Here is a 17,172-nt window from a genome sequence, read left to right as displayed (position 1 = left end):
GCGGTTGGGCGTCTGCCTTCGGCTCAGGGTGTGATCCCGGCGTTATGGGATCGAGCCCCACATCAGGCTCCTCCTCTAGGAGCCTGCTTCTTCCTCTCCCACTCCCCCTGCTTGTGTTCCCTCTCTCGCTGGCTGTCTCTATCTCTGTCAAATAAATAAATAAAAAATCTTTAAAAAAAAAACAAACTTAGTTGCTTCTGGGGTGAGAGAAGGGGATGTGGTTGCCATGCAAGGAGCTTCAAATGTCTTGCCTAGTGGATATTAAATTGTTGAGTTTATTTTTCTACTTTAAATTCTATTGTCTTTAAATTTATCTATCTCTGAATAAATGATATATTTCACAGTTTAAAAATGAAGATTAAAAAAGCTTTGCACGCTTATATCAATAAAGCTACTAGGGGTGGGAAGCTTTGCAAGGGAACTGGCTAGAACAGAGGCATTTGCAAACTGTGCTAGCCACAAGTAGGAAACTAGAGCTCCCAAGTTATAGAATTGTATTGAGATAGATCAGAAGCGATGTCTCATTTCCTTGGCAATCACTTTAAAATCCCATTCATCAGAGGAGCTATTTAAACAACTGACAATTGAGCCAGGAGAAGGCTAACATAAAAAAACTTCTAAGAGTGTTGCAGGTCTATAAGATGAGCACATTAAATCCTTCTGTCTTGCTTTCATTAAGTACACGGAGGTAATCTATAACATAGAGGAGAGAGAAAAAAACAGGTATTAGTTGGCAGAAGACCTGGGTTCTAATTCTGATTGCCCTCTGGGTGTGTCACTTTGAAAACTGAGTCAGTTCATGTCATGAAAGCTCTATTATTTGGGATGTTGAGTATCCCCAATTTGACCAGATAGAGAGCTACTAATATTTGGAAGGTACTTAAATATGTAGTTTTAACTAGTTTTCACTATTGTTTGAAACAGGGATTATTATTCTTATTTTTTCAGATGTGAAAACTTAATTTGTTCAACAATCGAACAGCTAGAAAGTGGCAAAGTTGAGACTTATGAATGTCATAGAATTATTCTAAGAACGGAAGTAACTAAAGCATATATAAATATTGTGTTATGCACTTTATTTATTTTTTTTAAAGATTTTATTCATTTATTTGACAGAGAGACAGCCAGCGAGAGAGGGAACACAAGCAGGGGGAGTGGGAGAGGAGGAAGCAGGCTCCCAGCGGAGGAGCCCGATGTGGGACTCGATCCCGGAACGCCGGGATCACGCCCTGAGCCGAAGGCAGACACTTAACGACTGCGCTACCCAGGCGCCCCTGCACTTTATTTTTAATCCCACAGTAGGAACTCAGTAAATGTTAATATTGCCTCCTGACTACTTCATTCCCTACAGGGCTTAGAACTCAAAAGCTTAGGACTTGGGTATAAAGGGCTTGGTCCTTAGCACTATCAGTATCAACATTTTTAGTTCAACAGGTTTTTGTTTGCTCATTTGAAAACTAAGCCACTACTTATGCTGTCATTTCTGTGAGAAAATGAGTTCTAAAATCTAGGCACTACAAGGTAAGTCAATTTTTGGAACACAGCATGTGCACAGATCAAGTATTAATGATTACCCTTTCAGGTTAGTACCCAAAATATATAAAGAATGTATTAAACTCAACACCCAAAAAACAAATAATCCAATTAAAAAATGGGCAGAAGACATGAATAGACATTTTCCCAAAGAAGACATCCAGATGGCCAGCAGACACATGAAAAGATGCTCACCATCACTTATCATCAGGGAGATGCAAATCAAAACTACAATGAGATACCACCTCACACCTGTCAGAATGGCTAAAATCAACAACACAAGAAAGAGCAGGTGTTGGCAAGGATGTGCGGAAAGGGGAACCCTCTTGCCCTGTTGGTGGGAAAGCAAACTGGTGCAGCCACTCTGGAAAATGGCATGGAGTTCCTTCAACAAGAGTTAAAAATAGAACTTCTCTACAACCCAGGAATTGCTTAGGTATTTACCCAAAGAATACAAAAACAACTAATTGAAAATGATGGACACACCCCGATGTTTGTTTGTTTAAAGATGGGCATGCTAGAGCCTCAGCAAGACTTGACTTTATTTTATTTTTTTAAAGATTTTATTTATCTATTTGACTGAGTGAGAGAGCACAAGCAGGGGAGCAGCAGAGTGAGAGGGAGAAGCAGGCTCCCTGCTGATCAGGGAGCCTGACTCGGGGCTCAATGCTAGGAGCTGGGGATCATGACCTGAGCCGAATGCAGATGCTCAACCATCTGAGCCACCCAGGCGCCCCTCCCCTAATGTGTATAGCAGCATTATCTACAACAGCCAGATTATGAAAAGAGCCCAAGGCTCCATTGACTGATGAATGGATAAAAAGAGATATGGTGTGTATGATATGTGTATACACACACACACACACACACACACACACACACACAGAGGAATATTACTCAGCCATCAAGAAGAATGAAATCTTGCCATTTGCAACAGCATGGATGGAGCTACAGTTTTATGCTAAGTGAAATAAATCAGTCAGAGAAAGACAAATACCATATGATTTCATTCATATGTGAAGTTTAAGAAACAAAACAAATGAGCAAAGGGAAAAGAGAGAGAGAGGCAAACCAAGAAACACTCTTAACTATAGAGAACAAACTGATGGTTACCAGAGGGGAGGTGGAGTGGGTGAAATGGGTGATGGGGATTAAGGAGTGCACTTGTGATGAGCGCTGGGTGTTGTATGGAAGTGCCAAATCAGTAAATTCTTCACCTGAAACAAATATTACCCTGTATGTTAACTATCTAGAATTTAAATTGAAAAAAGATTTTAAAAAAATTACCCTTTCATCAAGCAAACCTTTCACGATGGTTACAAAAGAATACAATGTTAATGTATTTGAGGTGTATCTTCTTTTCAAGGAGATGCTATCGGGACATGCTTTTTCTTTCTTTTTTCAAAATGACTTTTAAAATGCAGAAATCTCTATCAAATAATGGAGTAATTGTGTGGGTTTGAGTATTCTTATGGCCATATTTATTCCATTAAAAAAGTGAAGGAAACAAGAAATAATTTTCCTAGTTGAATTAAGTTAAGCCTTCCCAAGTTATGGCTCTGGAAATATGACACTTTTTATTTTTTTTTTTGCCATTAAGTTTTATTTCTGACTTTTCAAATAAGCTTTTAAATTTGATTTTGGTAAGATCAACTATCAGAAAATATTTTTGCACTTAGGCAATACCCTTTTTGAGTGTTAAGAATTTCTGTCTGAATATGGATTTCCTCTCAGAATATTTTAGACTATTTGCCCGCAAAAATACAAGGAATGTTTAGTATAATAGCCCAATGTTTTCAACAATAAAGCTATCTTTTTTTTTCTCCAGCAAAGGAGCTTTGCTCATTGCATAATGGTCTTTTCCATGATTGTAGAAAGACAGAGGAATGCCAAATGCAGATGGTCTTTTGCCAAAATGTCCAATTATTGAGTTTCTTTCATAACCAAAAGGAGAAACTATTTTTACTACCTTTACAAAACCATGACACAAACATGAAGTTAAGAATTGCTAATAAATTTTCATTTTCTTTGTTTTCCCATGTAAAGACTTTTTTCTAGTTAGAACAACTTTTTCTGGCTTCTTTTTAATATTATTTTTAATATATTGAGAGAGATTATAATCAGCAATTTTCTGTTAATTTCATACTGTGTTTTAACTAGTGGTTCAATCTCTTTCTACACTGAATTGTTTTTATTTTTTTTTAAAGATTTTTATTTATTTATTTGAGAGAGAGTGAGTGAGCGAGAGAACACAAGCAAGGGGAATGGCAGAGGGAGAGGGAGAAGCAAGGTCCCAGCCCATGACACAGGACTCAATCCCAGGACCCCGAGATCATGACCTGAGCTGAAGGCAGATGCTTAACTGACTGAGCCACCCAGACGTCCCTACACTGAATTGTTAGTTATAAAAGAAAAGATAGAAGAAAAAAAATCGATACCTCTAATTATCCATTTTTTCTGTTTCTTATTCTTTCCATGTCGGAGTGCCAAGATGTAAATTGTGTGAGGAAGAAGGAAGGAAGAAAAACAAGGCTTCAGAATAACCATAAATAAATTAATTTCCCCTAATTAAAACTATCTTTTTAGTTATTCTATGACAAGTTCAGATTGATGACATGATGTCTAAAGATATGCCATGTACATGTCATTTATATCTTATACCTCTTAGGAAGAAAATAGACAATGTTTTTGATAACACAAAACATGCTGAGACATTTGACAATGTAGAAAAAAATTAAATCAATTAGCTAGTTTGTACAAAAATACATCAGTCTCACTGATTTAGGTCCCACATCATGTAGGCTTTTGCAGATCCTTTCTCTTCTCAATTTTATTATTTAAACAAATTTTTAAAAAGATTTTATTCATTCCTTTGAAAGAGAGAACATGTGCACATGACTGGGGGGAGGAGGCAGAGGGGGAGGGAGAGAGACAAGCAGATCCCCCCGACTAAGCATGGAGCCCAACGCAGGGCTCAGTCCCAGGACTTCAAGAGGACTCTGAGATCAGGACCCCGGCTGAAGTCAGATGCTTAACCTTAAGACTGAGCCACCCAGGTGCCCCTCCCTTCTCAATTTTAGAATTTTCTTTCCCCAAACTATTTCTACCTGGTTTTCATAATGTGCTGTCTTTTCCTAGCCACCTTTTTGCTCTAAACTAACAATTACCCCCATAAATTCTTGCAATTTCTCTAGGTTTGTAAACAGAATTTTAAAAGGAAATAACTTAGCTTTGTCTGCCTTTGCCTATTAGAGAGTCCAGCCCATTTTCTTTATAATTCTCAGGAAAAATTCAAGATCTAGGATTACTGTCATCATCTTTGTAATTCTTTTATTCTTGAATATTGATCACATCCCAGATGCTATGCTGAGACCCTGGGTATGTAATCTTTAATTTTCACAGTAACCCTACAAAGTTTGGTATAACTGCCTTCATTTTACAAGTGAGAATACTGAGTCTAAGATAGAATAAGCCCTTGGTCCCAGCTAGTCACTAGCAGAGCTGGAATATGAACCAAGCTCTCTGTCTCCTTAGGCCATGAATTTTCCATAGACCCTGATACCTTCCTTCCTGTGTTCCACCCTTTCCACCCTAGTCAGTGCTGTTATAAAATAATGGAAATTCTGGAGATTCTCCATCTACTCATCATAAACAGACCAGAACCTCTAAAAAGATATTTTGTTTAGTACTTGCATGACATAAATATGTACCATATCTTGAAATGTGATACACCATTGAATTCCCTTTTGAAAAATTAATGACTTCATGTCAGAAAATATATTATTCACGTTTTAAGAGATAGTTTTTTTCAATTTTTATTTATTTAAGTAATTGCTATACTAATATGGGGCTTGAACTCATGACCCTGAGATCAAGAGTCGCATGCTCTTCTGACTGAGCCAGCCAAGTACCCCTTAAGAGTTCATTTTTAAAGATTCAAACCTTGTAATAGTGGTTCACACTTATGAGTGTGGTAATTCTATAACTAAGCACCTGACACCGTAGAAAATCTGAGAATCCTATTTGGGATAATTTAAGAAATGTATAGTATATACTTATTTATACTTAGTATGGCTTAGTTGCACAATGCTTGTGCTTCCTTTGTAAATAACTCTATATTCTTCTTTCTGGTGTAATTCTCCATACTATCTTAGTACTTTACTAGTAATTAACTCATGTCTATAAAAAGTGACACCAGATGAGCAAGTTCTATCTTAGTTTATCTTAACTGATCTCTATAGTATAGATTTCTGACTTCTGTTCAAAATCTAGTTTTGTGCCCTTATTTTCCAGATATGAAGCTATGAGTCTTCGGTTCTTTCATTTCAAATCTATGGATAAGCATAAGTGGTCTGTTAACAGGACTTTTTTTTCTGTCTTTGATTTCATTGCATTTATATCATTGACCTTTGCTTCAAAAAGCATTCAACAGTCTTCAACAGAGGGAGACCATGAAAGGGGGTGTTGTAAAGGCTTTATTCTGTAAAAGAAGTCACACAGGGAGAGCTTTATATTTGCCGAGTGATTTAATTCTTATACATGCAGAAATTGGCCCTGGGCCATGAGTAACATGGAGAGTACTGCTAGTGCCGTCTCACAGCAAACTTTCCCACTCTCTGCTATATTAAAAAAAAGAGAGAGAGAGAGAAAGCACCTCCTTTCCTGTTGTTTTAAAATCTACCCAGGAAAAATGAAGCATGGTATCTAGACTAGTCAATCACTTTATCGGGATTCATAAAGCAAGCCCCTTGTGGGGTTTTTATTTTTACATCAGCAACTAAGGAACACATTCTCCAGGGAGAAAGATGCCTGCATCAGTCTTTTGAGTATGCAGAGCAGAATTATGAAGGGAAAGTCCACTTACAGGAATAGCAACTACTTTGAGAACATGGACTATATTATGATTATGAGATATTATGAAGTGATTAGGCATTCCAAGATAATATCATTTTCTTGTAGGCTGGTGAGTTCGGCAAACACTGTCATTAAAAGTAACTTTATTCTTCTGTTTACCAAATAATCTGTAGAGAAATGAGGAGCAAGCATATTTTGATTAACATTTTAAAAGACTTAGAAATTGGCTAATAAAATGTTAGCATTTCTTTGTAAGGCAATTATATCCTTTATAATTTTCTGACAGTTCAGTGAGACTGAAGTTGACTAGTTCCTTCTTGTTCAGTAATAACATATTCCTGAACTTCATATTTGATGAATACAGATTTACTTTGCTAGATCTTTAAGTACCTTGAGATTTTCTTGTGTAAGACTGTGTAAGCATATGTGTGTTGGGTTTTTTCCTTTTGTTTTATTTTTTTGTGAAGTTACTTAAGAGACATGGTTGGTAATGTACATTTCTGTTGCATGTTTAAAACCAAGTCTCACTTCTTTACTATGATCAGTACAAATTTTAACTAAGCTTTAAGCATCAAAATATTTGGGCTTGCATCTCTGGGAACCTCGGACTTTGCTGGGCTGCAGTTTCTCTTCAAGCAGTAAGAACTCTTAGCTTTTGTTAAGGAAGACCTAAAATTTACTGGCAGTAAGAAAAGAGACCACTTTTCTTAGGCGGAGTATGGGCAAGGCAGAAACAGCTCACTGAGGTGAGAACCTAAATAAATGGTGAATTGTGGTGCTTGGAATCTACCGAATGAAGCTTAATACCCAAGTAGGTATCAAGTTATTTGGCATGCAAATTTCTTGTGCAAATTTAGATTCAGACTTAGGGAGTGGTAAGTGCCATGGTATAGTAGGAAAAGTCTGGCTTTGTAAAAATCAGCCTGATTTACTAGGTGCGGACAACAAATTTATCCTCTCTGATTTTCTTCAATAGTAAAATGAGGATTAGGACTTTACCTAGTAGGGTTATTTTGAAGATTAGAGAGCATATCTATACTTATTGACATAGGCGCTCAATAAATGATGGCTCATCGTTTTTATCATTGTCTTCAGCAGCAGCAACAGCAGCACTCCTGCTGTCAGATGCCTCTGTTTTACATTTTCTGTAAAACTACTTGTTAGTCAAGAAATTATGTAACCTGATATACTAGACAGCTTTAAGATAGGAATACAGAGGCCTATGGGTGGCTTCTCAGGATACAAGACTTTGAAATATGTAAAGTATATATTATTTACATAAGCCTGGCTTCCTTTCCCTTCTTGGACTGGTTTTGTTTGAGTAAAGCCCTAAAAATATTCCATGTCAAACTGTTTTTCTACTTTTCTACTCCTTTTTGGCATAGCCTGGGATAGTGCAGAGAACCGTAAGAGGGAGAGAGAAGTAAACTTTTACTCTAGCGGCTCAATATAGTTTTTAGGGATGGAGGATGTAAGCCTCATTATTTAGCCCAGGGGATGCTGATGAAAAAGAGAGGCATATGTCAAAAAAAAAAAAAAGTCCTTAGGTTTGTACACTGCAAGTAGAATACACATGGTTGAAAGTTGCTTTACTTCCGTTCTGCAGAGTGCAACTGAAAATTCCAGTAACTCTCAAACTTGGAACTTCTGTTTTTATTATAGAAATAGGAATATGGGAATTAGAAGGAGATTACTTTAACTGATATATGTAAGAGCTGTTTAAGTATTAATAATTTGAGCTTGGGTTCTTGAACTAAAATTATCAGTCCCACGGGGGCTCATTATTAGGAGCTGACTCTCTAAAAAATGTTACATTGAAAAGCAGTTTTACCTTAAATTGTCTCCCATCTAATATGACTGGTGCCAAGATATGCTCAGGTGAAGTCTAAAAATTTCAGGTTCAGAATAAGCATATAAAGAAGAGTCACATTGTTAAATAAAGTATTTTTCTTCCTTTCTTTCTTTTTAAAGATTTTATTTTTAGGTAATCTCTATATCCAACATGGGCTCAAACCTACAAGCCCAAGATCAAGAGTCACATGCTCTACCGACTGAACCAGCCAGGCATCCCTATTTTTCTTACTTTAGACTTTAGACTTCTTTTTGGGTTGACAATCTAGAATTTTATATGGATTTAATGCAGAAAACAATAGAGGTCCCCCTTATATTTACTTAATTGTGAATTCCAGTTTAATTACCAGAAATATGATTTTAATATATCCTGGATCTAAAGTAGAAAATTGTATCATTTTCAGCGTCTAAATGGATATAGATCTTGGTGTTCATATTCTTCAGCCAGAAGCTAGGTTGGGTGAAGACTAGGTGGAGTTTCTTCTCTTCTCCATATTGGGCAGGGTGGATGCTGATGGAACTGTGGAATGATCCAGGAGTGAGAGGTAGCGGTGGTACCAGTTCTATGCCCCACTGCTTAGTAAACAAAGATTTCTAAGCACTGGGGACTTATGTTCTCCATGGCTCCTTTATCAGTTATTTTAAACTACCTAAGTGCAGAGGATTAATTTGTCACAAATGATTAGTGTTAGTATGTCAGTTGAATGTATATAGTCATGAAGTTGTTTAACTTCCAATTTAAAAAAATCACAATAATTCTAGTAATTAGAATCTAGTTGAAAGTATTTCTACATTAAGATCATCTATGATGGGATGTTAGGCAACAAAACTTTCAAACTCATTTACTTTTGTTCATTGTCTTTGCTTTTATTTGCAGTTCTGGGAAATGCCAATGCAAAGTGGGTGTCACCGGCTCTACATGTGATCGATGCCAAGATGGATATTATGACTTTAGTAAGAGTGGCTGCTTGCCCTGCCGATGTAATAATCGGTCTGCCAGTTGTGATGCCCTCACAGGTACACACTTTCCTTAACTTTGTTATGTGATTAGTCTTTTGTTCTTTTCATAAATTTCAAAAATCATATTGGTTGGAGAACTATGGAAGCAGAGAAGACTATATGAACTAAAATTCCAGAAAGGGTAGAACTCTAATTAAGTAAGTGGATGACCATCAGCCATTTTATTTCCAGGGGACATTTGCTGATTCTGGTCATAGGCTAAGATGCAGATTTAACCCAAGCAAAGGAATTCTTCTTGAGGAAAGAGATACAAGAAGAGGTTTTGGCAGTTGTCTGGGACTTGTATGATGGATTGGAATCTAGAGGAGCCCTCAACACAAGGCCAGTTTTCTCACAGGACATTAGCTGATTGTGCAAGAGATGAGAGGCTGGCCCAAAAGGGATAAAGAAGTCTCTCAGTCTTATGGTGCTTAGGAGACAAAATCCCTTTAGAAAGAGAGGCCCTGCTACCATATACGACCATCTCTCTCTCAAGACCTTGCCAGGTTCTGAAGTGTGTGGAGTGGGACCTGGGCTGAAACCACCAAAGGGCAGTACTCAGTCTGTTGCAGTCTCTCAGGGCTGTGGAGACTCAGGGATGCTAGGCTTTCAGTCAAAAGCATTAGAGGGCCATGACCAAGAAAGAGTGATGAGCCATAGGTGAACTGACTCATACTGAAATTGCAGTCCTTCTTCAACCCATCTCAATTTCGAATTGGATTGAGGCAATTCTCTCATTGTATCTGGTTAACAGGGAAAAGAGTTATCTGTGGTTCTTTTATACACTGTATCTGGCATGCAGTCAAAAATACTAGACAATGCTGAGGGAAAATGTGACCAATAATAAAGAGAAAAAAGAAACAATGGAAGCAGACCCACAGATGATCCAGATGTTAGAGTTAGCAAACGATGCCTTTAAAATAACTAAAATTAATGCTTTAAGAAAATAGAGGAAAACCCAGAAAATAGAGGAAAACTCAGAAAATAGGAAAAAGAGGAAAATTTCAAGAGAACTGGAATCTATAAAAAAAATTGAAAGGTCAGCCTAGGACTGAAAAATACAACATCTGAAATGAATAACACATTGCATGTGTTTAACAAAAGATTATTCACAGTGAAGACAAGATAAGTAGACTTGAATACAGCTCAGTTAAAAATATTCAGCTGAAGCACAAAGTAAAAAATGCAATGGAAAGAACAGAGCAGGAAAGACATGTGGGACACAGCCAAAAAGACTAACATAAATGTAATTGGAGACTCAGAAAGAAAGGAGAGAGAGATTGGGGCAGAAGCAAAATTTGTAGAGATCATGGCCGAGATTTTTCCAAACTGGTGAAAGCCATCAGCCCACTGATTCTGAAAGCTCAGCAAACCCCAGGCAGTATAAAACAAAGAAAACCATACTGAGGCAAACTATTAAAAGCTAAAGACAATGAACTCTTCCAATGGTCAGTTTTCCTAAACGTAAGGATTAGAAATCCTTCCTTGGAAATCTTTTTCCCTCAACAGAAAAATCAGGACAAACTAGTCTGACAAGTACAAGTGTTTTTATGATAGCAGGGTAGCAGAGTACTTGAAATTGAAAGTACCCTGGAAAGTATTTGAAATTCTTTGTTTTATTCCTCTAGTCCATGGTGAAAAAAATTGATTCAGGAGAAATCATGTTATTTTTTTTCTGTTATGCGATCTGGTCCCTGGCTACTCACTGGTTCTCTCTTGAGCTATTCTTTTTCTCTACTGTCTGTGATCCAGTCATACTGGCTTCTATCCCTAAAACAAGCCGTGTTCCCTTGTCCTAAGATTTACATACATGATCTTTCCTCTGCCTAGAACGGTCTTCCTAATATACCTCTATGCCACCGCTAGCCCCTTTGCCTTATTAAATCATTATTTTTCCTTCAGGCCTTCAGTTAAAGCTTACTCATTGGAAAGCAGTTCCTGATACTCCAGGCTGAATGACAGTCCCCAATTATACACTGTCATACGCACTTGTATTTTTTGTCACGGGACCTTATGTTTATAATTCTGTATTTATTTGTGATTGTGAGTCATGTGTAGCCTACTCACTACGTCGTAAGTTCTATGAAGGTAGGGGCAATATCAGTTTGTTCATCATTGTGCACAATCTCTAGCCTGGACCCTGGCACGCAGTCAGTACTCACTAAATGTTTGTTCGGTAAATGAAAAATACACAGAGGAAAGATAAATTTCAATCCTGGTTAAGGACAGGAACGCTTCATCCTACTGAGTTGATTTAAATTTCTCCCCAGGTCTTGTATAGTAAGAAAGCGGTCTACACTGCTGCCTCTCACTGCTAGTTTTGCTTGCAGCAATGAGGTAGCTATCTTCAATGTCAAGTAAATCCCAACCTGTCCTTGCTCGAGATAATTTAAGGCAAAAGAGATCTTTGCCATGGTTATGATTTCTAAAAGCAGTTAGTAATAAGAAAAATAAATGGTTTCTCTGTTTGGAAATATAATAAAAGAGGACTTCAACACGAAGACATGCAAGTACTTAATTTAAACCTGCAGGCTTAATATACAATCAGCCTTTCCTTTTGTCTCAAAGATTTTTTTCAACAGCGCTGTGATACGGCTGCCCTCTGGTGGCCACTTACTATGTTTTCCCAGTCCTTAACGTTTCCCCCTTTCTAGTCTTTTTCTAGACCTTGTGTTTTAGATGAAGAAGGTTTTAAAGTAAATTTTTTGTGATAAAATATATTGGGGAAAAACATTTTGGAGAACATTTTCACAATGTGTATTGGAGTCTTCAGAATACCTCCTTGATCCAGTAATTCTGTTTCCAGAAATCTATTCTGAGGAAATAATTCTAAATTCATAAAAAGCTTTGCGTTCAAAGAAGCTTACTAAAGTGGTAGTGGTAATTCTAAAAAATTAGACAAACCTATTTCTATCAACAGAGAATGAAGCCAGTTATGTTACTTAGGCGGTACATGGTTAAAAGCACGGCAAGTGCAATCTTGACTTGACTTTGGCCGAATTACGTAGCCTGTTTCTTCGTCTAGAAATGCAGATAATGACAGTAACTGTCTAATGGGTTGTTGTGATGATTCAGTGCAATATATTTATAAAACCTTTAATACAGTGCCTGGCTCATTATGAGTAATCAATAAACGGCAACTATTAAGTAGTCATTAAAATTTTTTAAGATTGGTATATATAACAACATGAGAGTAAAAAAAGCAGGGCGTGAAAGGACATGGCCATATATTTAGACTATTTGAAAAGCAAAACTTAAACTTCTATACATAAGGAAAGTTTTCAAGGAAAAGTATTCAAAATCTTAATGACAGATTTCTGATGGTGATTTTTTTTCTTCTATTCTCCTGTATTTTCTAGATTTTCTTTATTGAGTATATATTTACTTTAAAATGGAAGTAGGAGACTAATATTTTTTCAAACTAGAACTTTATGTTCACATGGTGCACTTCTTTTTCCTTTAAGAATATTTATTTATTTTTGCTCCTCTTGGGGCGCCTGGGTGGCTCAGTTGGTTAAGCATCCCACTCTTGGTTTCGGCTCAGTTTATGATCTTAGGATCCTGGGCTCAAGCCCTGTGTCATTCTCCACGCTCAGTGGGGAATCTGCTTGAGGATTTTTCCCTGCCCCTTTGCGCCTCCCCCTACTGTGTGTGTGCTCTCTCTCTCTCTTTCTCTCTAAAATAAATAAATCTTACATGTTTGTCTTCTCCATTTTTACTGTCCCCTAAGTGATCTCATTCAGTCCCTTGGATTTAATTTAAAATGCCATCTATGTCTGTGCTGACTACCAGATTTACATTTCTCCCTTGATCTTCACACTCAAAGATCCAATAGTGCATTGGACATCTTCGTCTGAATGCCTCAACTGGCATCAAAACCCAAGACATCCAAAACAATTCTTTATTTTACCCTGTAAGCCAAGCCTGCCTTACTCCTAGTGTTCTTCATTTTGGTGACTGACACCATTCAGCCTAAGAGTCATATCTGGTTCCTTTCTTTTTCTCACTGCAAATAGCCAATCCATCAGCAAGTTCTATCAGCCCAGCATTCAAAATACACCACGAATCTGACCACTGTTTATGACCTTTGTTACTGTCATCCTTGTCCAAGCCCCTGTCATCTCTCTGAACTACTGTGGCACTCTCTGATCTCATCCTACCTCTCTGCCTCCTCTCTTGTCCTCTCACCCCAGAGCCCCACCGCACCACAGTCCAGTCTCCACAGAACAACCAGAGTGATCTTTTTAAAATGTAAAACCACATCATGTCATTCCCATGCTTAAACCCTTGGATGGCTTCCCATCCCTCTTGGAATAAAATTCAGGCTTCTTTCTATAGCCTGCATGACTCTACATTTTGTGGCCCCTGCCTTTCTCTCTGACCTTATCCTCTGTTACTCTCCCTTGTTCACGGAGGTTTGGCTTTCTTTCTTTTTGACAGGTTCAAGTTTGCCTTCTGCTCTATAGGGGGAGAATCAGGCGTTTCTTCCCACAAAAAAGCACATTGCTGTATTTCTGACAGGTTTATATATAAACTATGGGATGGCAAAATAAATAGGGACAAGGCTTTTTACAGGTGGCGATTTATGTTTCCAAAGCGTTGTCATTGAATTTGGTTGGAAAGGAGCCCCACATTCTTTTCTTTGACTGGTTGCTTTCTTGGTTACCCTACCACACTGGTTTGCTGCCTAGCCAGTGAGCTTGATGAGATCAGCTTCAGGAAACAGTCACTCCTTTTTTTTTTTTTCTTCTTCTTCTTCTTTTTTTCATTTGGTAATCCGCTCCTTTGGCCATCTTTCAGCAAAGAGAATGTGAATTTTAAGGCGATATTGCTGTATTTTGGGAGGTTCCAGGCAGAGTATAATAAAGTTAAACTTCAGCTAATGTTTACATATCCTTTATCATAAAAGAGAGACCCTCAACTTTTAGATTTTAATGGGAACTTAGATTTCATCTAGTGTGGCTTTCTTAATTTATGGATGAGGAAATTGAAACATAAAGAGAAAACATTTGTCTTATGGAATAGTTTTTCACCACTTGAAATATTCATGTTACATTAAATCATTAGCCCAAGAATCATCCCACTTTACAGATTAGAAAAGTGAGAGTCAGAGAAGCTATTTCCCAAAGGTCCCATCACTGGTAAGAGGTTCCGCTGGGAGTGGGACTCAGATCTGACATTAAACACTATACCAGTTTTCTTATGCTCTCTTGCCTCCCCAAGAGGAGCTATGAGCTGTTAGAAAGGTAAAGCCACACCACCAGTTCCTACTGGATGTGGACTTGAAAGGTTATGATCTTCATTGTTATTCTAAAAACATTTCCTCCAAGTTTCTCATGAAATGTTTTAAACTTGCTTGAGTTCTTAAAATATTTTATAATACGCATGTGATAGAGTTTATAATGTATTAGCTTTGTAATCAGGAAAAAAATCAAGACAATATAAAAAAAGGATACATGCATACCAGAGACACGTGAAAATGAAAGGGGAGAAATCAAAAGGGCTGTTGCCCTCACAGCTACTGATAGCACTTGGCTGTATTTATGTCTGTCTGTCTGTAATTCATTAATTTTCTTTCTCAGTGGCTGTGTTCCAGGTGCGTGCTATTTTTGAAGCAGTGTAGAGTAATGAGTCTTATTATTAGACTTGTTTTCATCTTTCCTTTTGAGACAACATATTTACCATATATCGTTATTTTTTTCTCATTGACTTTTCTTTGTAGGATACAGCATAAAATGAATGGAAATAAATTCTTCTGGAAAAAATGTTTAATTGTTATACATTTTATAATTTCTTAAAAGAATGTATATTCTAATATAAACGGTTTAAGAGAATGGAATGATATTGTGATAAGCACCAAGGCTTGAGGTCTTATCTAAAATAGTAAAAAGCCCCCCCAAAATAAGCATGTAAGTCCAATAGCATAGTAGAAGCAAACTATTAACAGTATATATATTTACCATTTTTAAATAAGAAGAGCAATATGACCTGTTCTTGCTACATTAGTCACATGCAAGTGGCATGTTATTGGAACACATCTTTCCCCAAACATCCATATTCTGTTACAGGACTATTAACATTTTTGAGGTATTTTGAAAGTTTAGGACTTTATCAGAACTTGTTTTCTTAAAAATTATTTTCATCGCGCATTTTTAAAAGGGGCCAGCAGGTGTCCAGATTTTACACATAATGCAGGTTTTGATTTTTCCAAACTGCAGAACACTTTAACATTTAAGATTATCTTATTTTTGGGGGTGCCTGGGTGGCTCAGTCGGTTAAGTGTCCAACTCTTGATTTTGGCTCAGGTCATGATCTGAAGGTTGTGAGATGGAGCCCTGCGTTGGCCTCCTCGCTCGGCATGGAACCTGCTCAAGTTTCTCTCTCTCCCTCCCCCCTCCCCCTCCCTCTCTAAACAAACAACAAACAAAAGATTATCTTATTTGCAGAACCAAAATCCGCAGTTTGCTGTTTTTTAGTATGTATTTTTCAGCTATTTTTATTGTCACAAAGATACATAGCTAAAGAGGGATCAGGATATAAGAAGATCTGGAAAGAAATCAGTATCTAACGTGTTTATCACTGTATGAGGATATACTAGTATTTTGTTATGTATGTGAAAAGTATCATTAACACTAACAGGCCTTAAAATGTTATATGATTGGGGTGCCTGGGTGGCTCAGGAGAGCATGCGACTCTCGATCTTGGGGTCATGAGTTCAAGCCCCATGTTGGGTGTAGAGATTACTTAGAAACAATATCTTAAAAACAATTATATGATTGAAAGAGACATTTGCATGGGAATTTGATTTAGTTCAAAGTTCAGTGTTCAGGTAATAAACTTTTAAACCTGTCTTTCCCCGTCAGTTCATGAAGTTTGGGGAAATTCTGTTGTAATGACTTAAGAATTGAGATGTGCCATGTGTGTTAATAACATTGTCATTTGGTTTTTCAAATTTTGCCCCAGTTGTCAGACAATTTTATTTCACAGCCTCAGTCTCTCTGCCCTTTTTCATAAATATTTCACTCATAAGGAAAAGAAATCAAATACAACTGTTTATGAATAGTTTTAGCATTGAATGGTATTTAGCTTACCAGGTAAAATTTTATCGTCTTCTTAGGTTTCTATGTCACATTTTCTCACTTATTCCTGTAATAGCAGTTGGAAGAGTCCCTGTGCGTCTCTGTGGCCCCGTAAAAAAGGGATGTTAATTACACTGTGCTTTTTCATTTTTTGTTTTCAGACACGATGCTGCTTCAGTGCCTGTATAATATCTTTACTAATAGGGTACCATGAGAGTATTACTACAAAACACATCGCTTTGCTCTCCTCCTTCCTTTTCATTTTCTCTACTAATTTTTTTAAAGTTTTTATTTATTTATTTATTTATTTTTAGTAATCTCTCATTGTGGGGCTCAAACTCACAACCCCAAGATCAAGAGTCACACGTTCTACTGACTGAGCCAGTCAGGCGCTCCTATTAATTAATTGTTTTTACTTTGATCTTGAATTTTTTAATATAAAAATGTATGGAGAATAATATGCATAGTCATGTACCTACGCCTAGAATTAATAAATATTAACATTTTGGTATTTTGCCCAATATTTATATGTATTATATATAGTTATATATTTGAAATAGGAAATTTCAAATACAGTTGGAGTCCTCTTTTTCCCCGTGTCTCATTTTTCTCCTTCCCTCACAAAGATGAGCAGAGCATGAGATTTGCCTATGCCCCCTCAGTCCACGTTTAATTTTTACCACATATCATATGTATGTATCCTTTTGCTTAGTGTATTCTGTATCCATTTGCTTAGTATTGTTTAGTATGTTTTTTAAAAATTTTACAAGATAAGTAAGTACTGTCCTCTGTTTTGTATCATTCCGCGGTTTGCTTTTTTTCAACCAACATTTTTCAAGATTTATGCATGTTCACA

At 37.0% G+C, this 17,172-nt stretch overlaps 1 protein-coding gene across 1 annotated transcript in view; it reads left to right on the top strand.

Moving 5' to 3' along the window:
* MEGF9 (multiple EGF like domains 9) overlaps positions 1–17,172 on the top strand; it is an 81,788-nt gene that overhangs the window by 58,555 nt on the left and 6,061 nt on the right. The window contains exon 3 of the mRNA XM_040631802.1: positions 9,116–9,255. Within this exon, the coding sequence (XP_040487736.1) occupies positions 9,116–9,255 (140 nt within the window). The remainder of the gene's footprint in view (positions 1–9,115; positions 9,256–17,172) is intronic.

This window comes from Ursus maritimus, unplaced genomic scaffold (genome assembly GCF_017311325.1).
Source record: "Ursus maritimus isolate PB19 unplaced genomic scaffold, ASM1731132v1 scaffold_17, whole genome shotgun sequence".
Lineage (NCBI taxonomy): Eukaryota > Metazoa > Chordata > Mammalia > Carnivora > Ursidae > Ursus > Ursus maritimus.
The sequence above is the reverse complement of the archived record's forward strand: the minus strand, read 5'-3'. Positions and strand labels throughout refer to the sequence as shown.